The sequence below is a fragment of the Monosiga brevicollis genome, genomic scaffold, assembly GCF_000002865.3.
Source record: "Monosiga brevicollis MX1 MONBRscaffold_39 genomic scaffold, whole genome shotgun sequence".
Classification (NCBI taxonomy): domain Eukaryota; class Choanoflagellata; order Craspedida; family Salpingoecidae; genus Monosiga; species Monosiga brevicollis.
Genome location: NW_001865076.1, coordinates 237,063 through 262,990, shown reverse-complemented (window position 1 = coordinate 262,990; position 25,928 = coordinate 237,063). Strand labels below are relative to the sequence as shown.

The window sequence follows — 25,928 nt, the reverse complement described above, 5'->3', positions numbered from 1 at the left end:
CCTCTCTCTCTCTCTCTCTCTCTCGGTCTCTCTCTCTGTGCTCTTTATTTCTCTCTTTCTCAAACCGACCAAACCAATTCAAACTCTCTCTCTCTCTCTCTCTCTCTCTCTCTCTCTCTCTCTCTCTCTCTCTCTCTCTCTCTCTCTCTCTCTCTCTCTCTCTCTCTCTCTCTCTCTCTCTCTCTCTCTCTCTCTCTCTCTCTCTCTCTCTCTCTCTTTCAGTTTCAACAACAACAACTGTGTGTGTGTGAGTGAGAGAGTGAGTGCGGTCGGGGCCCGAACCGCCTTGCCCTCAGCAGCATTGCCATCACCATTTGCCATCACCGTTGCCGTCGTCGCCGTCGTCGTCGTCGTCGAAGGCATTGTCTAGCAGGTGCTTTCCTGAGCTGGGGTGTTTTAGAAACCCAGACGACAGACCGACGCGGATACGCCCTGGGTTGGGTGTGCATTGTCCTCCGAGCCAGCTGTTGGCAGGGTCGGTGTCTTGGGCGCTGGGCTCTCGCTGCTTTGCTGCCGGTTGCCACACGGACACGGACACGGACACGGACCTTGCTCCATTGGCTCCGTCACAAGCCATTCCTAGCTCTCTCTGCCCTAGACCACAGTCATGAACCGCTACGAGATTACAAAGACCTTGGGCGATGGCACTTACGGTAGCGTCCTGCTCGGCGTCAACCACGAGTCGCATGAGACCGTCGCCATCAAAAAGATGAAGAAGAAATACTACTCATGGGAGGAATGCCTCAGCCTCCGGGAAATCAAGGTACCAGCCAGCCCCCAGACGTCACCGGTATTGCCCTGTTGTTCAACATCAGCTGACACACCACTCTACTGCCTGCCTGCCTGCCTGCCTGCCTGCCTGCCTGCCTGCCTGTCTACCTGCCTGCACAGTCACTCAAGAAGCTGCACCATCCCAACATTGTCAAGCTCAAAGAGGTTGTTCGTGAGAACAATCAGCTCTTTATGATTTTCGAGTTTATGGAGTCCAACATGTATGACCTCATGAAAGTCCGGTGCGTACAAACACTCACTCAAGCAGAAGCCTTGTTGTGTGCCTCGACCCCGCCCACCGAACCTGGGCTTTTTTTTCTTTGATTATGGCCCTCCCCCCTCTTGTCCCCACTCACTCTTCCGCTCCCACAAATGCATCGGCGCTCACAGGAAGAAAATGTTTCCCGAGCAACAAATTCGCAACATGGTGTGGCAAACCATGCAGGGTCTGGCCTACATGCACAAACAAGGTTTGTCCCGCGCGCGAACGCCGCCACTCTTGACTGGGCCGCACAATCCGCGCTCACACCCACTCATCGCATTTTTTGCAAACTACAGGCTTCTTTCACCGCGACCTCAAGCCAGAAAACATTCTATGCAACGGCCCAGAGCTCGTCAAGATTGCCGACATGGGCTTGGCCCGCGAAATCCGCTCCCGCCCCCCCTACACAGACTACGTCTCCACGCGCTGGTATCGTGCGCCCGAGGTCCTCCTCCGCTCGACCAATTACAACTCGCCCATTGACCTCTGGGCCGTCGGCACCATCATGGCCGAGCTTTACACCCTTCGCCCCTTGCTGCCCGGCAGCAGCGAGGTCGACACCCTCTTCAAGTGCACCGCCGTCTTTGGCACCCCCTCCAAAGCCAACTGGGCAGAGGGCCTCAAACTTGCCAGCAAAATGAATTTCAAGTTTCCCCAAATGTCTGCCACCCCGCTCCGCACCCTGGTGCCTCAGGCCAGCACTGATGCCATCGATCTCATGCAAGACCTGATGCAGTGGAATCCGGCCAAACGCCCCAACTGCGCCGGTGCTCTCCGCCACGCCTACTTTTGTGCCCATGGCGCCCTGCCCGACCCACCCCCCAATCGCTACGCTGCTGAAGGCCTTAAAAATTCCTCTTCCTCGCGCCGCGTCTCAGCAACGCGTCAATCCAGTGGACAAGGACCCATCACCGTTCGCAAATCTTCGGCTGGCTCCCGCCAAGTCCCAAAGCTTCCCACGATCCAGCAAGAAGCCACGCCCACCCCGGCCAATGGACCGGCCTTGGGTCAAGACCACTGGGGTCGCTCGGCGGTCAGTCTTGCTGTTGCGCGTGCGTAGCTGTATATATGACTACAAGACGCTACAAGGCTCATCGCTCCACCTTTGTTTGCTGCTCGCAGTCTCGTGAATCAAGTGCCAAGCAGCAGCAACGCCGGCAGTGGCAAAAGCCCGGCGGTGTCCAAGCTGCCGCTGCCGCCCCCTCTGCTGCTGCTGCTGCTGCCAAACCGGCCCGGGGTGGTGTCCGAGATAGCTGGGACTTTATGCTCGATACCAACGCCCCGGCCCCCACCACAAAAGCCCGAGCTAGCAAGGATTGGACCCTGCCCGATCTTGCAGAGAAGCCCAATTCAGCTGCGGTACGCTCGCCATGCCCCCTTTCTGTGTGCACATGCCACTTGTATGTTTTGTTCTGTTTGGGGTAGAAACGGTGCCTTGTTTGAAACTCATGGTCATCTGCCTGTGCATCGTATCATGTCCATTGTTGCCTTGCCTCGTTTTTTACAGCGCGCCACTCGACAGCAAGGCGCAGCTTACCATGCCGGTGGTGCTCGCTACCTACCACCCGGCCTTCCCAAGGGTAACAGCAGTGCAGCTTTGGACAGCAAGTCCCATCCCTACCACTTTGTTGGACTCAACGGAGCTGCCCCAGCCGGCCACGGTGCGGGTGCTGGCAGTGCTTTCAGTCGACAGCTGGATGTGCGCGGCCATTCTAGAGAGCGCGGCCGTGGTCCGGCCGGCGCCAGTGCTGCCCCATCTCACGATGCTCTGGACAGCTTGCTGGCTGACCTGCGCATCAAGGACAGCAACTTTGATCGAGGGGCGCGCGTGAGTGCTGCTCCAGGCGTTGGCACCAACTCGGCCATGCCCCGCAAGGGTATCCGTGCCAATGCTGTCAATGGTCGTACTGACTGGGCCTCGAAATATGGCAATTAAGGATGGCCCCGGGTCACCTTTTGTTGTTTCTGGTGTTCAGGACAGGCCGTAGGCTTCTCAACATTCTGATGCCTGCCACATTGACCAGCCTGGGGCCTTTCTCGGTGACAGGCTTTAAGTAACTAGGGTTGCGTGTCTTATCCTTCTGATAATATGTATCCGTAATGGCCGTCGTTGTAACGAACTGCTATTGCTTGTACGAGCTGAGCTCGACTCTTTTTTTTCTGCGAGTTGTTCCTCTTTGAAAAGGGGATTGCTAAATGCCATCAATTTATCCAACAATACATGTACTTTCATTTCATCTAATCGAAGTCGTTCGTCGTCGAGGATCGATCAATCGTGACTTGACCTTTTTTTGTTCAAGTGTAGATTAATGCGCGTTGTGTAGCTCAAAAGCATAGAAAGTGGTGAGGTCAAAGAGATCAAGAAGCGGTATTTATGCCCTTTCGAACAAATCAGGAGAAAAACGCTTTATGCATGCACCATGCTTGTAGTGGGGTGCGTGCCCGTCAACCTCTAACTTCTGAGCCAAAATTCTCAAAAAAAAAAAAAAAAACCATTGCTTGATTTTTTTTACCAAAAAAATAGTTTTGAGTCACTGCCGGCTCAATTTTTCTAAGTGCCGAACATTCGTCACGCTCAAAGGAGAACAGCCGAGGTTTGTGCTCTATTTGCGGCGGCGGCCTCCACCACGGCGATCGCCGCCACGTTCACCGCCGCGATCACCGCCGCGATCACTGCCACCACGATCACCTCCGCGGTCGTTACCACGGTCGCCTCCACGATGGTCTGCGCGATCTCCACCACGATGGTCTCGATCACCACCACGATGATCAGCTCGGTCACCTCCACGACCGCCACGGCCGCGATCACTTGCTCGACGACCCTCCTCGGCATTGCCGTTGCCACCACGGGGCAACGAGGGCCCCTACACATGCAAGTCATGGTTTGTTCACGAGTGAGAGCCACAGACAGGCCGGCGTTCAACAGCCTGTTCAAGCTTACCTCAGGCGTACGAGCGCGCGCGTTGCCACCATCGCCATTTCGGCTGCCACGTCCCCCGCGTCCTCCCGATCCGTTGTTGCCATTGCCGGCATTGTTGTTGCTGCCTCCACTGAGACGCTCTTCCAGCTACAGCACCCATTGATACGCACGAAATTGGCAAGCTCGGTCAAATGCAAGCAACAAAACACATACAAGAACGGAAGACGAAGCGTGCTCTGAGCAATTCTACCTAGAGCAGACCAGGACAGACCTTGGGACGCTTGACGTCGCGTGCCTCGTTGCCACCTTCAGAATCCTTGTTCGTTTCGCTGGTAGCACTATCCTTGCGAGGCTTGCTGCTGCCACGAGCCCGTCGCTCGTGGCGTGAAGATCTGCTCTCTTTAACCTCTTTAGCCTCTTCGCCCTTGGCCGCTTCACCCTTGGTCGCTGGCGGCGCAGCAGGGCCCTCCTTTGCTGCATTGGCACCGTCCTTGTCCGTGCCGCCCGCCTTGGGCTCAGACTTGACGTGCTTGGCTGGCTCCGTGGCATTGCGCTTGGCCGCTGGCAGCCCAGCACCACTGTCGGATGCCACGCGCTTTGGCGAGTTTTCTAGAATCATGGAGTCAACCAGGGTCAGGTGGGTGTCCCGCAGTGGTGCTGAACAAGGCTGCAGGACATGAATCGACGAGACTCACTCGCAGTGTCGGGCTCTGTTGTATGTTGTTTTTATAACCCAGTCGGCATGACACCAGGCGACAACAACAAAAGCAATGCACATCGTGATGAGACAAGGTTGCTGAATGCTTCAGGTTAGTTCATTCATGAAGATATAGTCAGCGCCCGATGCGCCCAGCACTCACCTTTCTTGGTCCGCGAGGTTTTGGTATGAAAGTCACCCTATTCGCCAATCGTAAACACCATTGTTGAGCAAATGCGTCATCTTTTCCCCAAATAGCAAACCTCATCAGGCGCTCGTCCATCATCTGTCCAAACCAACCTCAGCCACAAGCGTGTCCTTGATGGCACGCAGTTGCCCGAGACAGGCCCGGGCCATGACGCGCACATCGGAACGAGTCTCTTCACTATCGGCTAGGGCTTTGATGCGTTTCTCCAAACCTTGCCCAATGACGCGCAGGCGCGGAAAATAAGGCATCAGCTAGAGCAGACGCGAGGCGCATTGGATGAGTTGGGAACGCGTTACCCCACACAAATGAGATGGCTAGCGCAGGCAAACCTTGGTCAGAACAACCAGCGCGCGCTGCAAAATGTCTGCATCCTTGGCATCCGCCTCCAAAAGCATAATCAAAGCCTGCGAGCCAAGTGTACGCCAATTGAGATGATTCATCACGCCATCTCCATGGCGCTTAGACAGGGAGAGATGCACAGCAGCCGTTGCAATACCTTGGTGAGCTTGCAATGCCATTTGTAGCAAAGGCTGCGAAAGTCTTCGTAGGTGATGATGGCACGGTGGCCCTGCGAAGCAAAACCTGACGGCGAGCCGGCAATGACATGCGCAACAAGGTCAGAGGGTAGTCGCGGCACCTTTTGGTTTGAGTGTGAGCAGAAATACAAACTACTTGGACACGTTTACAAGCACATACCACTTTGCTGGCGCTCAAACTCAACCTTGCTTCCGTGCCACTTGTCCAAAAGCTTCAGCGTCTCTCTCAAGAACCGGCCGTAGCGATGCGCCTCATTGTAGGTGCAGCTAGAGAAAAGATTTTCGAACACATATGGACAGGTTCACACAGAGACGGTGAGTGCTGTAATCATCTATGCTGCTTTGACGCATCGAGATGAAACAGAGAAGTGAGGAGTGATGGGGGTGACATGCCTGCTCAGTGTGCAGGTGATATCCTTGAGCACGCGGTCGTAGTAGAGCAGCGTGTTCCACTGCGGAGTGCCCATGTTGTGCAGCATCTCGGCAAATTTGGCGCAATAAATGGCATCTGCACGTCACAACACAGCGATTCAAAGAATGTCAGGGGTTCGAAAATAAACCCAAAAGGAATGCTGATCAAAATGCAGGGCGCGTCACCATCGCACCAATAGCCGAGAAGAAGCAACGGGGAAACACGCAGGTTTGCATGTACTGCGTGATCCAGCTAATGCGGGTACCCGTCTAGAACCACGGACGCGCCAGGTAAGAACGACCCCTTATTTGCATGTGCTCACACGGCACGACAAGGACTTTGAGGATTCGGCCAACCTCGGGGATCCAAGTGTCCTTCTCAGTTTCCAAACGGTGCTGCACAAACTCGACATGTTGAGTTTGACGCTATGGTCGGCGAAAACAAGACCGTGAGAGGAAGCGCAATTGATCATGCACCTCTCCCAGTTTCTTTTCGAAAGGCTCAAGACATACCTGCTTCTCAGCCCCCAGCTTGGCAATGACTTCTTCATAATGGTGAATCTCCCGGCGTTTCTTGGCGCCGCTCTGGTTTGAAGCCTCCACCTCGGCCTGGCGTCACGTTTGCAAAAGCAAAAAAAAAAAAAAAAAAAAAAAAAAAAAAGTCAGCGGGTGAGAAGATAGAGATAGTTTAAAAGTCACAAGCAGAAAGCCGTCCGTCATTTGTCTTGGGCAGGTCAATGCCCGTGATTGCCACAGCCCATGCACGACTCACAATCGACTCTTTGCTTTTGGCAATGGCCTGATCATACGACTTGCTGGGCAAGAGCAGGTCCGGAAGCGAGAGGGACCAGAAGGTCATGTAAAAGTGCGGCTGGATGGTGCGCCACAGGGTTTCGGGATGCAAAAGCTTCACATCCTGGCAAACCGGAGCGAGCGTGCGCTCGCAAGCCTTGAGATAATCCTCTTTGGTTGGGGATTCCAGAGCCGCCATCTCGGCAGAGATGCGATGGCGGATGGCGCTCCTGCACAGGCAACATCAAAACAGCATGGGGAGCATGAGGAACGAGAACAGCGATGCCCAATATGTCTAAACAAAAGAAAGGCACCACCCAGGGAGAAACTGTGGATTTGGAACCTCTGGGTCTCAGACGTTCAAGCAAGCTCATACCGTTGCAGGAAGAGGCCGACATCGGGCTCCAGCTTGTACGTTGAACATAGCTTGGGCAATTCAGGCAGCTTCTCAGCCAGGTAGGCATCTGACGGACGTGCATGAATAACAGTCAGAGTCATCAATATCCTGCTCTTCAATTCTCCGAGCTCGGCTATAATAGGTGAACATACCGCCCAGATGCACTTCCACAAAGTCGTGAAACTGAATCAGCGTTTGTTGCAGTTGGTCATAGGTGTCTCCTAGGAGCTTGAGATGCAGGGACTCATCGGAATGGAAGACCAGGCTAATGGAAGTGGAGCGGCGCAGAATGTGGTAAGAGTGCGAGAGAAACAGGAGCCGGCATGAACAAAAGCACAAGATACCTTTCGCGTTGCTGGCCCATAAGGATGAGCAAGGGAATGGCCATGCTGTCGTCCTTCAAAGCAGCCCGCAGACGCGCCACGGCTTTGCGACGATCACGCGTTTGCCGCGTCTGAGGACAGAACCAAACAAAATAAAACGTCAGACCAAACAAAACAAACGAAGGTAACTCCCAGCAACTACCCCTCTCAGGGTATGCAGAATAGCGTACGGAAATGAATGAACCGCCTTCGGCGCGCAGTGTCGGGCCACCGCTCATGGCTTCTAACTGATCCTCCGTCATATCTAAGGGGATGCGTGTCATTGCAGAGGGATGCAAAATTTTGGTCAGGCGCGTCACAACCCCCACAACGACGCACCAATCACAAACATATTTGTTGAAGCAACATTGAGCGAGTCTTGAGGCAAGGTCTCACCCTCGACACTCTCGATGCTGGCAATGGCCATGATCAAGTCCTTCAGAATGATTAGGTCGAAGGTTTCGTTAACTTTGAGCTTGTTCGCAACGTACTAGACAAGCCATGGAAAGTAAGGTCGCTAGTTGTCACTCGTGATCTGAGATTGTGTGAGAAGCCATGCAAAAGTCCGGGCCATGCAAGAGTCCAAACCTGCAAAATGGGCAGCATCTTGATGTCGTAGCGTTTGAGCAGAGCACCCGTGAATCGGGAGAGATTTTGCAACCATAGCGCCAAGTGAGACTCCTAAGTGTGCAAAGCGTCAGGTCGGAGCAATAAGAACGAAGGTGAGCATGCGCACACGTTGGGTGTGGGCCGACGTGCGAAGCTGAAAGTGGCGCCCGAGCGCATACCCCGGGCTTGATTGCAGTCTTGCCCGGGGCTGTCAAGGCCTCCAAAATGCAGAGGATCATGACGTCGAAACCCAACGCATCCATGTATTTGATGGCTGTGACAACAACCTCAATCAAATTCTCGTATGACTACTCGGATGCGACGTGGGGGGACGGGCATGTGGTGAGCGAGCTCTGGCTGGACTCTGCGTCAGGCTTGACAAGATGACGATACGCATGAGGCATTGTTGCTGTACCTGCAATTGAGCCAAGAGGGCATCGATGACGGGAATAGGGCAGCTGTGCGAGAGCTTGCCCAGGCGCTTGCCAAACTTTTTAGCCGTTTCGGAGGAGAGACGCTTTAGAATGTACTTGCTCTCCTTGACGGCATTCTCGGCCACGCCACGCAGTTGAGCGTGGGACTTGAGCGTTGATCGCTGTTTGTGGTACACAATAGATGCGAAAGAGTAGGTCATGAGTTGAATCGACACTACAGCTGTACACAACTGTGGACCTTGGAAAATAATAGGGCAGGTCTGCCGCCAACCTTCCACTTGGAGTACAGGCGAAAGCGTGTCACGTAGGGTAGGTATTGCAACACCTTGTACACTTGATCAGACAAGGGGGCGTTGCTATAAACGACCACGCAAAGACAAGACATAGACATGAGGTGGGACGTGGTGTGGCAGCGCCCATCAAGGGAGGCGATAGTAGCGAGCAGAAGACATCCTCGTTTGGGTGAGGCCAGTGCGCGGGCTTGATACCTGGGCATGACGGTGAGCGCTGGCAGCAAAACCGTGTCCATCAATTGCTCAATCTGGGGAGCAAAACAAAAGTGAAGAATTGGCTTTTGATTGTCAGACGGCAAGGCGGCCTTGATTGGCACTAACCTCATCTTGAAGGTTGGACGAGGTGCTGTCCATTTCAGAGGCAGCGCTCAAAAAAGTCTCACAGAGTCGCAAAACCTGACGCACGTGGCGTGTAGGAGAGCGAGGGGGGAGGCACCATACAGGGTGGACGACAGCAGCGAGGGGTTGAGTGAAGGCACGCAGCAGAGACAAGAAGCATGTCTGGTCAAGAGCGAGGTGGAGCAAGGGGTTGCAAGCGCCGTACCTTGGTAAAGAGGAGGATGTCCTGCCCGACATAAAAGCCAATCTGATGAAGCATGGGGAAGACATCGGCAACAAACGTGCCAAAGCTGTCGCAGGGGGTGACGTAGCTGTATCGCTTGTGCTTGGCCGCCAGCGTTGGCGACAAGCGCATCAATTGCTGCAACGGGGCGGTCAGGTGAAAAAACACGAGTGACAGCATGAGCGTGTGTCGACCAATTACGCGTTCTAGGCATGGTGTTGGAAGGTGAAAGGAACAAAGAACGTACCGGGACAGCACTGAGTTTGCGATAAAGGGGCTCAATCTTGACGTGAACAACGTCAAGCAGAACTTGTCGGAGGTCGGCTTGAGTGGCCGCAAAGGATGGCGGCAGCATGTCGAGGATCTAAAGCGGCTCGCATGAAGATCCGGGCGGGCATAATTAGGCCCTGGAGCTCGTATGATAGGTCAAGAGAGGCAGGTGCGCGGCCCATGTTAAATGACTGGACGTACCGTTTTTGCTGCAACCCAGTTGTTGGCAGCAATCAAGGCACTGCAGAGCCCCAAAAACTGGTTCTGCGCAGCTTGCTCGGCCAAATCCCGGCCCTCGGCGTCGGTCGTCTATACATTTACGGGTAGTCCGATGAGGATGGCACAAAATGGTTGTGGAGGAGTGGCCAAGAGCCATCGAGTTGAGCATACCTTGCCCTCGCTCATCAGGCGCGCCATGGCCTCTGTGTTTTCAGCGGTAGGCGAGAGGTGGGGCTCGATATCTTCAATCGTCAGCAAGCCCTGCTTCATGAGCACGGCGGTCATTTCAAAGAGGCTCTTTGGTGTCTTGGTTTCAGCCGCCTGGGCAAGCACGGGCCAGATGAACATGAGTGATCATGTCAGATCCTTGCAAGGAAGAGAAGAGAAAGGAGCACGGGAACATACAGCGTAATTTTGAAACTTGAAGCCCACAAGTGAGGCAAGCGATGAGCCCAGGGCCGCATAATCTCGAATGACGTTGAGTAGCTCGGGCGAGCGCGTTTGTTCAAACATGTCCAGGATGACATCAAGCACGCGGTTGGGATCAAGCTGTCATTTGGCAAGATTGCAGTGAAGCAGGGTGGCGTTGGGGTGATTGCCCGAGAGGACGGGGGGATACGCATGGAGCGCGGGGAAAAAAAAAACCACAAGCCAAGTCGAACGGTGATGCTCTTACTTCAAAGTAGCCAATGAGGCTGGTAATCTGCTTGAGAATGGTGGGGGTGGGTTGCGTCAAAGACGTCTCGTTGCCCTGGACAGCAACATGGCAGTCAGGGCTCGGCGGATGTGTTGTACGAGAGCCGTGAATGGTCGGGAACGCACCAAGAGCTCGACGAGTTTGGCAAAGCCTTCATTTTCTTCGTGCAGAAGGTTGTACTTTTGCTGCTTGTAGAAGCGAGTGGTACGCATGCGGACCAAAATTTTGCGATAGTCACGAACAAGCTTGGCGTCCTGCGCGCGTGCGTACATCAGTTGACCAATTTGTGAGAGGCAAAGATGAGCAGGAAGGTCGCATGTGTGGGAGGATGGCGGCTGGGACCGGACCTCGAGGGTAGGGGCCTCCAGTCGCTCGTAGAGCAGTTCACGTTGCTGATCAGAAAGGGCGGCCACGGCGGTCAACAATTTGTAGAAGCGAGCGCGCGGATCGCCTGCGTGCGTGCAGGTGCGCGGCGTGTTAGTGGAGAGCGGCAGTGGCCGCTGACACCAGAGGGCGGCATGGGGTTTGAAAAGGGACTGCAGTTGTTCTGTGTCGCACCTTTGGCAGCTTCATGATCAAGAGCATGCAAGGTATCGGCGAGGACCACGGCAAAGTGCTGACGGGAAAGGTGGGTGAACATGCAACATGAGCTGCGATTGGCATGAAAGGCTGTGCTGTAGCGGTGGCTTGGCCCGACCGACCTCATCATGCTCAAACTGAAGGCAACTCAGCGCCGCAGGCTGCGCAATAGTGCCACGGACAACGGCAGCCAAGAGGCGGCGCAGGTTCAGAACCAAGCCAACATCATCTTGCTGGTCGGCAAACGTACGGAGCGCCTCTAGGCTACAAGGTGGGCAGGAAGACAGGCAGAACGCCAAAGGGGCATGTGAGCGACATCATGAGGGCAGGAGGGCAGCTCTGCACTGTGAGGCAGGAGCAAGGGGGGCTGCGCTGCTTGCTGGGTTCGTACATTTGCTGCACAGCGCTTGGCTCCGGTAACTGGGCCAGCAGCGCCTCGTCCACAACAAGCGCGGGTGCCATCGTCGGCTATTCAAGGCGATCAAAGCGGTGCGAGACGAATCGTCTCGAGTCTGCCCAAGCCGAATGCTTTTGCATTCAATGACCAAGGCCCTCCCTCTGCGGTGTGCGCTTTGGGTGCAGCTTCGATCTGTGCCGAACCAAGACCAAGAACCCCAATACCACCACGCTCACCGACAAACTACCACTGCCAGCTCGCCCGTCGTCCTGTCGACCTCGCTCACGCAGGTCTCTCGTCCTGAAAACGACAACTGGGTTTTCCGACATGTGTTTTCAACAGTCTTGCTCTAGCCATACCCGTCACACTAACGGACGAGATTTTAGAGCGAGAGGCAGAGAGATTTAGAGAGATTTAGAGAGAGAGAGAGAGTTAGGAAGAGAGAGAGAGAGAGAAAGAGAGAGAGAGTTAAACAGAGGAATAGCACAACAGAGAGTGAGATTGTAAATTTTGTAAGTAAATGAGAAAGAGTAGAACATGAGCAAAAGCATGTGACCTGTCTCTCAATATCATCCGGCAAATCCGGTGTCTGCGTGAATGCCCTGCCCTTGACTCTGGCATCCTAAGTCATCAACCTGAGGCATATTCATATCTCTTTCTACAAACTCATATCTCTCTCGTCAAATTCATCTCTCTCTCGGCAAATTCATATCTCGCTCGGTGAGACTTGCGTGTTTCCTTGCCGAGTTTGTGAGTGACTTTGGCCATGGTCGGTCATCAATTAACAAATCGCAGTCGAAAGCATCACATTGTTTTCATGTGGATCAATGCTGGCCCACAACCAAACGGTTCATGGTTGAGCAGGGCACGCACGTCACACATCCAGCCACAGTCCAGCCCCCAAACCCAGACACCAAACCTCGACACCCTTTGATAGTTACGCACTGGCGGTGTCCTCTTGGACCGGAGTGAGATGACGACGTGTTTGCTGAGAATCAGAAAGCAGAGGGTTTGAGCGGCGTGACCGAGGTGTGGGGCGCGCTGGACCACCCGCCGTGTCGCGCGGGGGGCTACCCGATGCCTTGGTGACCATATTCACCCCTTGACGGCCAGTGCAGGCCTTGCACAGCTCGATGGCTTCGTCCAACTTGACCGCCTCCAACGCCTCGACCAGCTTCTTACGGGCGTCGTTGTCCTCCAGCATCTCTTCCGCCACGCGAGCCAATGCATAGCCGTCGTGCAACTTTTGTAGTTTGAAATTTGGCCTGGCATTTGGATGGCGGTACATCTCAAGGTCGTCATAGCAGTTGAAGCTGGGTGCATACGTTGCGTTTTCGTGAAGAAAACCACCCAGGTCAAAATCAATCAGGAAAGCCATCGGCTGTTTGGCTGTCGCCTTCTCAGTTTGCACAGCTTCTTTCACTGAGGCTGCTTCCGCGGAGGACACTCGACTCTTCGGAGATGCGCCAGACCGAGCACCGGAGCTGTGCTGCCCCTCCTCCCAGCTGGGCGACTGAAACATCCAATCCTCCGGTTGCCAGTTGTCACAAAAGAGAATGTTGCGAGACAAGATGTCGCCGTGCACAAAGCCAATGTTGTGCAACGCTTGCACCTGCGCAGTGACATCGCTCAGCTGGAGCGGCGCATGAAGGCCACATGGGGCTGTCTCTACCCGTGGATAACGGAGAAGCACCACCTCGGTCGCAAGCTTCTTCACCACCCACGCCCGGTAAAACTCGCCCGTCTTTGGCAACTGTTCAAGTGCTTTGAGCAGCTCGAGTGATGGTGGTAGGCGAGCATCACGGGAAGCAATCTGGTACGCCTTTGTACCAAAAGCCTCAGCATGGCGGCCCCAATAGTCGTAGTGCTTGATGACCCACGACCCGCCACTGACATGCTCGTACTGCTGCACATTGGGCCCGTACGTTTCGTTGCAGGTCCACCCTACCATGTCCGGAGCCGGGCAGGGAAAGGGCTCGGAGGCAAATTGAGTTTTTTTGGTATCACGGTACTCCTTGATAATAGCCCGCAAGGGACCTGACACAAAATCATTGCAAGCTGACAAAAGCGCCCAGACAGCCTGTTGGTCCTTGGGGTTGCTGGAAATTCGGGCGGATCCAAGCCGGAGAAAAGCCAGGTGGTAGTCCTTCTTGAGGCCCGTCATTTTTTCAACCAGAGCAACCGTCTTCTGGCGGGTCAAGTGCAGGACCAAATAAGCGGTCAGAATGTTGCCACACACATTGATGTTGATGAGCGGATAGAACAGGTGTTGCCTCTCCTGTGTAATGTGATTTGTCGTCGGCTGGATGCCAAGGCGCACAACCTGGTTGCCCACTTGGCCACCAAAGTTGCCAAAGTGCTTGAAATTCCTTTTGCACTCGCCCATGACGACTGGGTGCAGGTCGGAGTCGAAACCTATCCAGTCAGCGTGCATGCTGTTGGCTCCAACTGATGCCTGGTGCGTCAAGCGCACAAAATCAAAGAAACTGTGTAGAGCCAGTGATATCCGCGTCGAATAGTACGGTTCGTGCTGCAGGTCATTGTGCACCTGGCTGAACTCTTGGTATGCGGCTGTAAACTCAGTATGGATGCCTTTTTCAGGCAGTTGATCATGAGCAGACAACAGCTTGGCAGCTCGCTGGACGATCCCAAGGGCCAGGTAATGACAGCTCGGAGGCAACTCCACGATACCAAAGACGGCCGCCGCATTGTCGTTGATGTCACTAATTTTTGGGGTCTGTGAAGGTGACTTGCTAGGTAAATAGGCTTCCGCGTTCGAAGATGACGCCTTTTTAGTTCCAAGTGTGCCCTAAAGTCCAAGCCAAGAACAAAAACAAACACACCACAATCAAAGCATTGACAGTCCCAGGGCACCGTGGTGAGCTTGCGCGTCGGGCGTCGGGTTGGTGCAAAAAAGCATGCGGGTGACGAAACGGCTGTCGACTTTCAAGCCCAGGCGAAACGTTACCGGAAATCGGCAAAATGTTCTCGAGCAGAGCACAAGAGACTTTGTGGTGCTGGCATCGAGCGTACATCAGGGAGAGCTTCTCCGCTGACATGCTGGCTACATGCTCAAAAAGGTTAGAGTTCTGAGGCAACTCGAAATGATCCTCAAGGTACTCATACTGACGAGTACACAGACAAGAGGTGGGAATAAGCTTTGATTCATCCTTCGTCTCAGACATTTGCATTGTTGCACAGCACAGCATATAGAGGGGTCGCGAGATGCCCCAATCAACCAACCGCTTTGATTCGCTTGTCTTGCTCTTCACGCTCGCGCTCTGCTTTTCGCTCCGCTGCTTGTCGCTCCGCTGCTTGTCGCTCCGCTGCTTGTCGCTCCGCTGCTTGTCGCTCCGCTGCTTGTCGCTCCTCCCGCTCGCGCTCTGCTTGCTGCTCCTCCCGCTCGTTCCAAGTGTGCCCTAAAGTCCAAGCCAAGAACAAAAACAAACACACCACAATCAAAGCATTGACAGTCCCAGGGCACCGTGGTGAGCTTGCGCGTCGGGCGTCGGGTTGGTGCAAAAAAGCATGCGGGTGACGAAACGGCTGTCGACTTTCAAGCCCAGGCGAAACGTTACCGGAAATCGGCAAAATGTTCTCGAGCAGAGCACAAGAGACTTTGTGGTGCTGGCATCGAGCGTACATCAGGGAGAGCTTCTCCGCTGACATGCTGGCTACATGCTCAAAAAGGTTAGAGTTCTGAGGCAACTCGAAATGATCCTCAAGGTACTCATACTGACGAGCACACAGACAAGAGGTGGGAATAAGCTTTGATTCATCCTTCGTCTCAGACATTTGCATTGTTGCACAGCACAGCATATAGAGGGGTCGCGAGATGCCCCAATCAACCAACCGCTTTGATTCGCTTGTCTTGCTCCTCACGCTCGCGCTCTGCTTGTCGCTCCTCCCGCTCACGCTCGCGCTCTGCTTGTCGCTCCTCCCGCTCACGCTCGCGCTCTGCTTGTCGCTCCTCCCGCTCACGCTCGCGCTCTGCTTTTCGCTCCGCTGCTTGTCGCTCATGAAGACGATCCAGCTGCAACGTGATCGATTCAGGACTCAGATTCAAGCCTTTGAGCTGCTTCACAAGTTCCAAGGCCTGATCCTGAGCCATGCTGACGGGTCTCGCGTTCAGACAACATGCTGAGAGAGCCACCGGGCCAAAAAGTACAACAAGAAAAAAGAAAGAAGAAAGAAAGAAAGAAAGAAAGAAAGAAAGAAAGAAAGAAAGAAAGAAAGAAAGAAAGAAAGAAAGAAAGAAAGAAAGAAAGAAAAAAAAAAAAAAAAAAAAAAAAGGAGAGGGAGAAGGAAAAAAGTAAGAAAAAAAATGCAATTGACACGCTTGAAGAAGAATGATGGCATCGAGTCTGAAAAGCTTCATCATCTAAAAATACACATTTTGGCCCGGTTTTTGGCGTGCGCTGCCGAACGGCTCGAAACGGTTTTTCTTGAGCGCATTGTTTCCTTGCACGTGACCAAGCTCATCCAGCTCCGACACGTGCCATCGTCGCTCGAGCAGACCACATCAATTACATTACTGTACATGCGTATGTCAAAAGGGCAAACTAATGCGCTCCGTGACCAACGATGATCATGATCATTGCAAGTGGGGAGCAAGGTGAAGCTGGCAGCCGATAGATGCGGGCTGATAAAAAGCAAGCACACGCGTGCACACAAAACTGGTCCAAATTAACCAAACCCCTTAGCCCAGATGCATAATCACATGAACGGGGGGCGTGGGGCATATGAATCTGTTTGATATGCTTGATATGGGGAGCATGCCAAGACGTAAACCCAGTCCAGACACGCATTCATACAGGATCGAACAAGAATCGCATGCCGAAGCGATCGCCCATTCACGCTATCTTATTCTACCACTGCCATTCAGATACCATTGCATCAGGCCCATCGCTCCACGTTGTCATAGAGGAGCTGTTGTCCCTCGCGCAACGCGGCGACGAGCTCTAGGACACCATCGTCGTCCAGGTCCGCGGCCATGACAGCTTGCACGCCATCGGCAGCTGCGTCAATCACAACTTTGGTAAAGGTGCCAGTACACAGGTTGCGGTACCAGGAGAGCTGGTCGCCATCGGTGCTGGCCGCCCCAAGAAATCCAAATCGCCATCATTGTTCACATCCAAAGCGGGCATAGCATTGGTCCCAAAGGCCGCGGTCGGGATACGAAGGTGCCTTGGCTCAGGTTGCGGTACCATAAAATATAACGCCTGTAGGCACAACTTACGACAATGTCAGGCAGGCTTTTCCCGCGCCTGGGCCAGACTTTGACCAGGGGCGAGGCAAAAGCAATCCTCGCAGGTCGCGTCAAAACCAGCAGGTCAAGCCCTCAAGGCAAGCGCAATGAGAGGCACCGTATGGCATATGGCATAGCCACACACAGATAGAGCATTGTCGGGGCACGGCTTGGCCAGTGCTCGCGGCCCAAATTGGGCAGATCAGCATCAAAGCCAACGTTTGAGCCATTGCGCTTTGACAAGACGAACAAGCCCGCCATCTTGGCAAGCCAGCACGGTCGGTATCTTTCAGAGCCTTGGTGATTTGAACGACCAGCGCAAAGTTGCGTCTTTCGGTGGCACTGCACCTGACGGCCACCGCGCACCGTGTCAGCAATAAGTCGCTCTCTGCCCCACCGCGCTCAGTGTGTGTGTGTGTGTGTGTGTGTGTGTGTGTGTGTGTGTGTGTGTGTGATTCGCATGCATGCACACATCCGACGAGCGCAATGAGACATTTCAAGAAACCTGTAAGTATTTTACTTTGAGCACATGTTTGCGACTTTTTCCTTTGTCTTGTCCGCAGTACTAGGGAGAGAGCGTGAGAAAGCGAGAGATCAGAAGACAGGTCGTCGGGATTGCAAGGCCGCGATTGGCGTTTTGTGTGGATAGGGTGCGCTCGATGCAAAACGCCTTTGGTTGCTGCAAGAGACACCACCGCGTGAGGAAGCGGGAGGGGGAGAAAGGGAGAGGAGGGTCAAAAACAAAAGTCAAAGATGGTCAAGATGCGAGTCTTCTGGTGATCATGCCTCGTGAAGAGAAGCGAAGAGCACACACACCCTTGCCCTCTTATCCTCTTACCGCTGTGTGCTTCCTATCGCTGATGACGAAAAAGCTGAATCAACAAACAAAATATCACACATGCACACACACACACACACTCTCTCTCTCTCTCTCTCACGCACACACACACGCGAATTGTCATCATCATCTCGACACACACACACGCACACACACACACACACACTCTCTCTCTCTCTCTGTCTCTCTGTCTCTCGCTCTCTCTCTCTCTCTCTCTCTCGTGCACCTCTCTCTGGCTCTGTGGCTCTCTGTCTCTCTGTCTCTCTGTGGCTGTACCTGTGGGTGTGCCAGTGGTAGAGCTGGGTAGGGAGGGCGGGGTGTCTGCTGCATCTGCTACATATTATACGTCCTGTGCAGCTATCGGTGGTGTTCAGGGCGGTCACTGGCTTGAGAAGCTACAAGAGCTCCAGTGCTCGCAGGAGCTGTTGTCCAAGAACGCTCCCCCCCCTTGCCTCGTGATCCGAGGTTTGAAGCGTGACTCGGTGCCTCCTCCTCCTCCTCCTTCCTCCTTCTCCTGCGTCGCCTTGGGGGATACATCGGCAAGGTGAGACCCGCCAAGGCGTCGCTCTTGCCGTGACGGTGCCCCCTACGCTGGTGGAGGGCTGAGACGTCAAGGCTTGGCACGTCCATGCCACGAGTGTCCCCTTTTCCCACGCTCGCATCCCCCCTCGCTTCCACCTCGCTTCCACCTGACCTCAGTCCACTGGCCTTGTCTGGCACTGTGGCACGCGGTGCCAGCTTTCATCACTAATGTCCCATTGTGCCTCTGCCTGCTTGTTCCAACCCCCATCCTTCCCTCCGGCCGACAGCCAGAGGCACCACAACGACCATCGCAGCGCCACACCGCCATTTTTTCTCTTCTTTTGGGAGTGGGATCGCAGTTGCCGCGCTCATCTCCAGGTATCCAACTCTGCGCCAATTGCACTTGACCCTCCCACATGGCTCAAAACAAGCGAGAGCGGCAGATGCGACTTAGTCAGAACACAAGGCGTGCAGAGAGGGGCGCAAGACTCTCCTCATCCTTGCTCTTCCCTCTGTGCTCACCTTGCCCGGTAGACCTTGGCTGGGGGTTAAATCCACCATCATGCGCCCGGTCCAGGGCTCGCTGGCAGCGGCGCAGAACGCCATGCCATCCATGCCGCGCTCACTTTTGACACTGCTGCTGGGGCTGGGGCTGGGGCTGGCACTCCTACCTACAACCTTGGCCCAAGACTCGACCGAGCAACTCAGCGATGCCTTTCCTTCCGAAGGACCCGCCGGTCAAGACGTCATCCTCTTTGTCTTTTTCGGCCTCATCCTGGGTATTCTGGCTCGCGCCTGTCAGCCGTACCTCCCCTTGCCCTACACTGTCATGTACGCCCTGCGTCCAGCCTGCGCTGGCCTCGTTGGCACATCTATCCCTGCAAGGTCTCGCGCCCGCTCACGCCTCGTCCCCAACCCAACGGCTCTGCTATGCTATGCCAGCTTGCTCCTGGTGGGCATGGCCTTTGCAGCTCTTGACACCTTGGGCTTGGGCAAACTCGAGGATGCCTCAAACCTTGTCTCGGCCATTGAGCCCGAGCTTTTGCTCATCATCTTCCTGCCCATGCTCATCTTTGAATCGGCTTTCAACCTTGAATGGTTCACTTTTAAGCAAGTCAGTGAGGACCCGGCTCATCCGACCGTACCCAGATTCTTCGTCCCCAGACCGCTCCGCCCTCTTCTCATGTCCAAGCCTCTCACCACTTGACCGTGTCAAAATCCCACGTACAAATGAGTACAGGTCATCTGGCCAGCCCTGGTCCTTGCAGTACCTGGCCTGCTCATTTGCATTGCGTTGACGGCTGTCGTCATTCACGCCATTGTCCTGCCGTCCTTTTCGTGGGAGGAGGCGTTTCTCCTCGCCACCTTGCTCAGCGCGACAGATCCCGTCGCCGTGGTCGCGCTGCTGCGCGAACTGGGTGGCCCGATCCAACTCGCCACCCTCATCGAGTCAGAGTCTCTGCTGAATGATGGCACGGCCATCGTCGCTTACAAGGTCTTCCTGCAGCTGGCCCGAGGTGAACATCTCTCGGCGGGCGACATTGTGGCCCAAGGCGCCCAGCTCTCTCTTGGTGGACCGGCGCTCGGTCTTTTGTGGGGCTTTGTTACCGTCTCGTGGATGCGGCACGTCCTTGACGACGAGCTGATCGAGGTCACTCTGACATTTGCCTCTGCATACCTTCTCTTCTACATTGCCGAAGACGTTGTTCAAGTCTCAGGTCTGTTCCTATCTGTTCCTATCTGTTTTGGCTTTCCAGCCCTTGGAATGCCGGCCAAGACTCTGGACAACCTTGTCAATTGCAGCCTGCTCGCTCTTTGTCATCACCTCTCCTGACTCACGGCACGGACACGCTTGTCACCACAAACCACAAACTGCGACCACGACGACTTGGCAATGCAGGCGTGCTGGCTCTCGTGGTCCTAGGTGTCTGCTTTGCTTCCTTTGGTCGAGCTAGCATTAGCCCCAACTCAGAATCGGCCACACATGCTTGGTGGAGCCTGCTTACCTACCACGGCAATACAATCATTTTTCTCCTCGTGGTGTGTCAGCTGTGTCATTCTCCCCGAAGAAGAGCACCCGCTTCGCTTCCAGCGCATGCAGACAAGATCGTCCCTCGTTCTCATCAAGGGCTTGTCGTCAGGGCGTGGTCTTGGTTTTGAATGTAGACTTTGAAAATATCGAAGGCCGTGACTACGGCTACCTCTTTGTCCTCTGGATCTTCCTCTACATCATTCGACTGGCCATGTTGCTCATGTGCACGCCATTCCTCATCATGACGGGCTACAAGAGCATCTCCTGGCGCGAAGTGCTCATCACCTCACATGGTGGCTTGCGTGGTGCCGTCTCCCTTGCGCTGGGCCTTGCCGTCTCCCTGGATGAAGCCGAGGGAGAGCTTGGCTTGAGCGACACGGTTCGGGAGAAAACCTTGTTTTACGCCGGTGCGTCTAGCCAGGGTTGGAAACGCGAGATGGGTTTCCAAGCTCGTTCCAACGCTCTGTTGCATGGAATCTTCTCAACGCTTGAGCTCACTGTGTCGCGTTCATTGGGTGCAGGTGGTATTGCCGTTCTCACCCTGCTCATCAACGCGACAACAACACCCGTTCTTATCAATTGGCTCAAGCTGACCGAGGAGCCGGCGGGCCAGCGGCACGTCTTTGACAAGGCCACGGAAACACTGGCAAACTACACCGCCAGCTCTGCCGATCTGCTCAGCCGCGATAAGCTCTTTTCGATGTGCAATTGGGATGAGGTTCGATTCATCGGTTGCTCTCCTTCCTTCCCATCTCTCGTTCATGGCATGGGTCTAAAGCGACAGAGACCAAAGAGTCAGAACCGTTCTCATTTCCTAGGCTCACAAGGCGACGACTTTTGTGCCCCTCCCGCCCGTGTGTGCAGGTGCTGAAGTTTGTCATGCCTGATGTCAAGTCTTCACGCAAATTCTTTGATCCTGTTCGTCTCTTGTTCTGGGTTTAAAACAGATGTCATCTTGCTCTGCCCCCCTGGCCCCCACGTTGCTTGCCACGTGCAGCCTTCTCCCACCTCGAGTGCCTTTGTTTGTACTTGTCTTCGCGGTGGCCGAACAGATTTCTCATTTCTCATTTGCAATTTGCTATTGACCTCTGATAGGATGCAGCCTTTGAAGAAATGGACCCGGATAAAGTCATGTCCCTCCGTCGGGCCGACTATGTGAGTCACCGCTTTCCCCTGCTCTGAACCCCGCTCGGAGCATTGCCTTTTCAGTATCAGTTTGCGGCCTGTTCCGGGCGAGCATCCCCAAAAAATGGACTCACAGCCTCGCTGCGCAGAATGAAACGCCAACGTCGGCTGCCATTCACGAATTGGATGACCCGGAAGAGGAGCTGCCCAAAGAAGCACCGCGTCTGGACGCAAACGGGTCGCAAATGTCTGCATCCATGTCCTCTGCTGGCCAAGAGCAGGACGCAGACACACCGCCACGACCCGCTTCCACAGCGGCCCAGCGTCACCGCTTAACCCGTGAACTTGAGCTGACGCTGGAGGACACAGACGCCGACCACACCCATGTCCCCAGCCAAGCAACTCCATCTCAAGGCACCAACGGTAAGCCGCAAGAGTGGTTGGGTCCGGGCCCGGGTTTGACTGAGGTCTACGCTTTGTTTGCTTGGTTGCCAAGTCCCTCGTTTCACGTTGATCACTGCATGTTTGCCCCTGTACCCGGTTAGCTGGGAACACATCGACCCACAGTTTACCCAACATGTCCCGTCATCACGCTCACCTTGAGCGAATGCCTACTATCGAGGATGCCAGCGAAGCCAGCACCAGTGGGGCTCCCACGTTGAGGAATGCTAGTCAATCTGACACGGCTGTTGAAGTCACATCTTCACCATCGCTCGCACCCAACGCCACGACGAATACCAATCCCGAGCAAGCGCCAGTACAGTCAGACAAGCCATCAGTGGTAGCAGAGGCATCGACCCCAAGCGCCGCAAGCGCATCGAACACGCATCGCGGCTTGGCTGTGCGCCGCTCGCAGAGCGAGGCCGCTTCAAGCAGCGATCTTGGTCTTGAGCTTGCCGTCCACCGTGTGGCAAGCATGACCTCGATCAAATCGCAGGGCAGCGACCACGGTAGCATGCAAGCGGGAATGAAGCCCATTCGGCCTCGTCGCGGAAGCGCATCGGCCAGGTTTGAGGTCAACGAGGCACTCACCAATATTCCCGAGTCGGACAGTAGTGTCGATAGCGCACATTCTCCGACAATGCCTTCCGCCCAAGGTGCAGGGGTGATTGGCAACGGCCACACACCCAACCGTTCAGGCAAGAACGCGCGCCTGCGCCATCGACATCACAATCACCAGCACGGGAAAAAGGGCCATCACCACCACCATGAACACCATCAGCTACGCAACTTCTTTGGTACGTGAGGTTTGGCCCGACATTGGACCACTTTAGCAAGCGCGCTGGCTTTGCTCATATGAGGTTTTTCTGCTGTTAAAAAAAAACCCCTTTTTTTTTTTTTTTTCATCTTTGTTTTTTCTTATGATTATTTTTTCAGGCCGTGAGCACTTGCAGGTCAGCTTTGAAACGGAGCATCTGCAGACGGCCCGCCTCCTCTTTTTGGAATCATGCAAGGTCAGTCACGGCTCAGCCAGCTGAGGGCGAGCTAGGCACTGGCCGTTGCAACTTGGGATCCTGCTTGCCGCCTGCTCAATGTGTCGGTGGTGCGCTTAGTCTATATACTGGGAGTTTTTCGAGGCTGGCTTTTTGGACCGAAACAACGTGGCACTGCTGATGCAAGCCACTGAAGCTGCCGAGGAGCGAATCAAGAGCAATCCACGCCAAGTCTTGTGTGACTGGTCAGACGAGCTGCAGAGCTTTGTCGCCGTTCCTGCCTACATTTGCTGGATCGACAACCTCAGCTTGCCAGGGCGAGCCGGCCATTGGTGTCGTCGCTTCTCGCACTGGCTGGTTTCACAGCATGCAAGCCAAACGGCCAACGTCATTGATGTCTACCTTGCCGCTCACCGCAAAGTAGGCACTGCTGCTTGAATGGCGCCCGCTGAGCATGCGCGTCACGCAATTTGCCCGTTGGCAACATGATGTCTTTGCTTTGACTGACAGCATGTCCGACCGGTAGGCAAATGGAGATTTGCATGGCATTTTGAACGACGTGCTGGACACGGCGGCGCAACGGGACATGCTGGCAGCCGAGTCTGCAACCAACACGACCAAAGCCCGAAGCCATTTGCGCATGCTCAATCAAAACGCCATTTCATCAGCTCGTTCCCGGACCGCAGCGTCCCTCCTGGTGACGCACCAGGAGCATTGGATTCAGGAGAAGTTCAAACGGGGCGTGCTCACCTCGCGAGAGCGCAAGCACCTGCTCAAAGCCATTCGCAAGAAGCGCTCAAAGCTTTTGCAGCACTCTGTCTGCTTTCCCTATCCATCGCCCGAGGGTATCCTGCGCTGGTCTCGCCTTTTTCAAGGCGCTTCCCCGGAATGCATGCGCGAATTCTTAGAGGTGTGTGAGTCCATCGAGCTCAAAGATGGCCAGACGCTCATTCAGCACGGCAAACCCGTGGAGTGCATCTATGTCATTGTGCGCGGCTATGCCCGCATGGTCATCAGCTCTGAACAGGTATGCCGACGCAGCCGAGTAGTTGGTCTTTGATCCTGTCTGTTGACGTGGGTGTCTATGTTGCTTCGAGTGCTGCGCCGCCGTGATTCACCGCACTTGGTCTGCCTGTGCAGGTCGATCACTTGGGCCCGGGCCGTGTTGTGGGGGCCATCGAGGCGATATCTGGTGCCGACGGCTGCGTCATGGTGCAGGCCATGGGCAAGAGTGACCTGCATGTTTTGAGCCTGCGCATGACTGTCTTTATTGATTTGATCAACAAATGGACCAAGATCAAGGAGAATCTTTTTGAGATTGCGGCTTTCCATCTGGCGTACAAGAATCGTCAGGAGCTTTTTCAAGAGCTGGCCTACGTGGTCCCGGCAGCGGAAAACATTGCCAAGGCGCCCATGGCTGTGCAAGAAAACATTTGGCCCTTTATCAAGGCCGGACAACCCGCCTACTTTGAAGCCGGGGATGAACTACGGGTACGTGGCCTGCCACATCCTCCCCGCTTGCCATGCTATTTATAGAAGTCTAGTCTTTGGGGCAAGAATCAGCTGTGTGCTCACATGGTGTCTGGCGGTGGCCTGTATTATAGTTGGAGACGGCTGGCTTGATGTTGCGAGGGAGACTGGTTCTGTTGCGGCCGTTTCACCGGAAGGAAAACAAGGAGCGACGTCAGCGCTACGTTTCTACGCCAGGCTCCATCAGCGGCAGCCCATCACTGGCTTCGAGCCTTAGCGCGGATCACACACGCTTCACCCCAGCGGAAATTTCACTGTCTGCCCTGGATGAAGGCCAGCATCGTTTGGCCGAGCAGCTTGGTACGTGCATGCCATGTCTACTGAAATGTCTTGCGTTTTTTTTTTTTGTTTTGTCTTTTTCTTTCTTGCACGACATTAGCGCCGCCAGCTGCAGCTTGGACTCCTGATGTTGTGGTGACTGGTCTGTGCCGATTTGTTTTACAGAGCAAGTCTTCAGCACAGGTCCACAGCTTCATGAAGATTACAGCCAAGAGATGCAGGGGCGAGCCTTGCAAAGGTATGGCGCTACTACTCGGGCATGGTACTTCGCACCTCCTGTTTGGCATGTCCACGAAGCCTTTGCAGCGTATTGCAGGCCCCGGCCCGGTCTCATGGCGTCGGCTTTGTGCGTATGACATGGAATTCACAGGAACACGTCCGCCCCCGTGCAAATGGACCGGGTTGGCTCGTTGCAGACCATGTCGGCGTCGCTGTTGATTGGTCCTCACGAGGTGGTGCCAGCGGGCATTTACCGCGTACTGCCCACCGACGCCCCACCCGCGGCCCTCATATTTGTGCTGGGTCCTGTGGCCGTCAAGGTGAGTGCGAGACTGGAACAATGCAGTGAGATGTTCCTGGCGGTTGTGTGGATCGCGGCTTGAATCCTCATTGGTCTTTTTTGCTTTTTATCCTTTCTTTAGAAGCGGGACGAGTCAGACTGGATTACCCGCGGGGCCGAGAATGACTTGGACGAGGTTGACTTGCCAGCCCCCTTAATTGACGACTTTGGTGCCGTCTCTGCCACGCCACCGTCGCTAAGCCGAACAGCGAGCCAGATTCGACTGGGTGGCAGCTTTGGTCCACGCCGCAACCCTTCCTTTGTGGACCTGACCGGGCCTCGATCTCATGGCTCGCACCTCGAGCTGATTGCTGAGGACACTTCACCCGTGAGCGCGGCCCAGACGAGCCACGTCGAGGCCGATACGGAAGACAGCGAGACCGACAATGTTGATGACGAAGGTGGCCTCGTCTTGGGCCCCCGCACAGGCACCCGCGTCACTGACTCAAACTCTTCAGACAGCCGGATCAACATTTCGGTTTCAGAGGTTTAGGATTGTGTTTCAAATAATTTTATTCCCCCCTTTTTCCCTTTTTCTCTCAATCTTACATTCACAGTCGCTCTCTCCTATCGGAGCAAGACGCGTCATCTCCTCACCCCTGCTGCCCGCCAGCTGAGAAACACTCCGAGGACCACCGTAGGCCAGCCAGTCGAGGGTATCGCTATTCACATGTGACATGCGTCCCGCGTCGCCAGACAACCACGAAGAACGGAAGCAGAAGTGCTGACAATTTTCTGGCTTTCAACCCTGACTGACGGGAGGATGCGTGCAAGCAAGCACGATTCATGGTCGTTGGTGCATAGTCGCGGACACGCTTGAGCCCCGGTTGGAATGTCGCAGTGGGTGTCCGCCACGGCCTTGGCTGCTTCGAGCAATGCTGCTGACCACATCCAGTCAGACCAATCCACCACCACAGCCAGAGTTGGGGAGAAAAGAAAAAGAAAA

General features: G+C 54.7%; 4 protein-coding genes across 4 annotated transcripts; 2 read left to right on the top strand and 2 right to left on the bottom strand.

Annotated features, from left to right (window-relative positions):
• Positions 1–607: 607 nt before the first annotated feature.
• On the top strand, positions 608–2,969 carry MONBRDRAFT_29859 (uncharacterized protein; the record flags this gene model as incomplete). The annotated part of the gene is made up of 9 exons (XM_001750322.1): positions 608–763; positions 892–1,008; position 1,217; positions 1,330–1,824; positions 1,912–2,066; positions 2,094–2,095; positions 2,287–2,433; positions 2,459–2,660; positions 2,727–2,969. 9 exons carry the CDS (start codon positions 608–610, stop codon positions 2,967–2,969), a joined length of 1,518 nt encoding a protein of 505 aa, XP_001750374.1.
• A 592-nt stretch (positions 2,970–3,561) lies between these two features.
• On the bottom strand, positions 3,562–15,527 carry MONBRDRAFT_34529 (uncharacterized protein; the record flags this gene model as incomplete). The annotated part of the gene is made up of 41 exons (XM_001750283.1): positions 3,562–3,897; positions 3,975–4,100; positions 4,225–4,562; positions 4,649–4,663; positions 4,814–4,850; positions 4,951–5,109; positions 5,188–5,262; positions 5,355–5,440; positions 5,555–5,661; positions 5,848–5,902; positions 6,000–6,075; positions 6,163–6,231; positions 6,319–6,414; positions 6,578–6,827; positions 6,974–7,061; positions 7,147–7,259; positions 7,339–7,448; positions 7,548–7,621; positions 7,753–7,846; positions 7,945–8,037; positions 8,145–8,273; positions 8,381–8,560; positions 8,671–8,755; positions 8,888–8,940; positions 9,014–9,088; positions 9,237–9,392; positions 9,502–9,618; positions 9,726–9,833; positions 9,915–10,064; positions 10,149–10,292; positions 10,420–10,494; positions 10,566–10,694; positions 10,788–10,891; positions 10,999–11,056; positions 11,142–11,283; positions 11,653–11,716; positions 12,362–14,225; positions 14,660–14,835; positions 14,901–14,962; positions 15,060–15,151; positions 15,270–15,527. 41 exons carry the CDS (start codon positions 15,525–15,527, stop codon positions 3,637–3,639), a joined length of 6,543 nt encoding a protein of 2,180 aa, XP_001750335.1. The 3' UTR covers positions 3,562–3,636.
• A 785-nt stretch (positions 15,528–16,312) lies between these two features.
• Positions 16,313–16,925, bottom strand: MONBRDRAFT_12457 (uncharacterized protein; the record flags this gene model as incomplete). Its single annotated transcript, XM_001750282.1, has 2 exons — positions 16,313–16,508; positions 16,810–16,925. The coding sequence occupies 2 exons, from the start codon at positions 16,923–16,925 to the stop codon at positions 16,313–16,315; spliced, it is 312 nt and encodes a 103-aa protein (XP_001750334.1).
• Positions 16,926–18,628: 1,703 nt separating this feature from the next.
• Positions 18,629–25,475, top strand: MONBRDRAFT_29857 (uncharacterized protein; the record flags this gene model as incomplete). Its single annotated transcript, XM_001750321.1, has 17 exons — positions 18,629–18,855; positions 18,967–19,138; positions 19,265–19,742; positions 20,191–20,463; positions 20,578–20,774; positions 20,921–20,974; positions 21,152–21,211; positions 21,331–21,721; positions 22,285–22,419; positions 22,559–22,635; positions 22,735–23,034; positions 23,141–23,641; positions 23,755–24,105; positions 24,219–24,444; positions 24,589–24,661; positions 24,794–24,962; positions 25,065–25,475. 17 exons carry the CDS (start codon positions 18,629–18,631, stop codon positions 25,473–25,475), a joined length of 4,095 nt encoding a protein of 1,364 aa, XP_001750373.1.
• Positions 25,476–25,928: the final 453 nt, after the last annotated feature.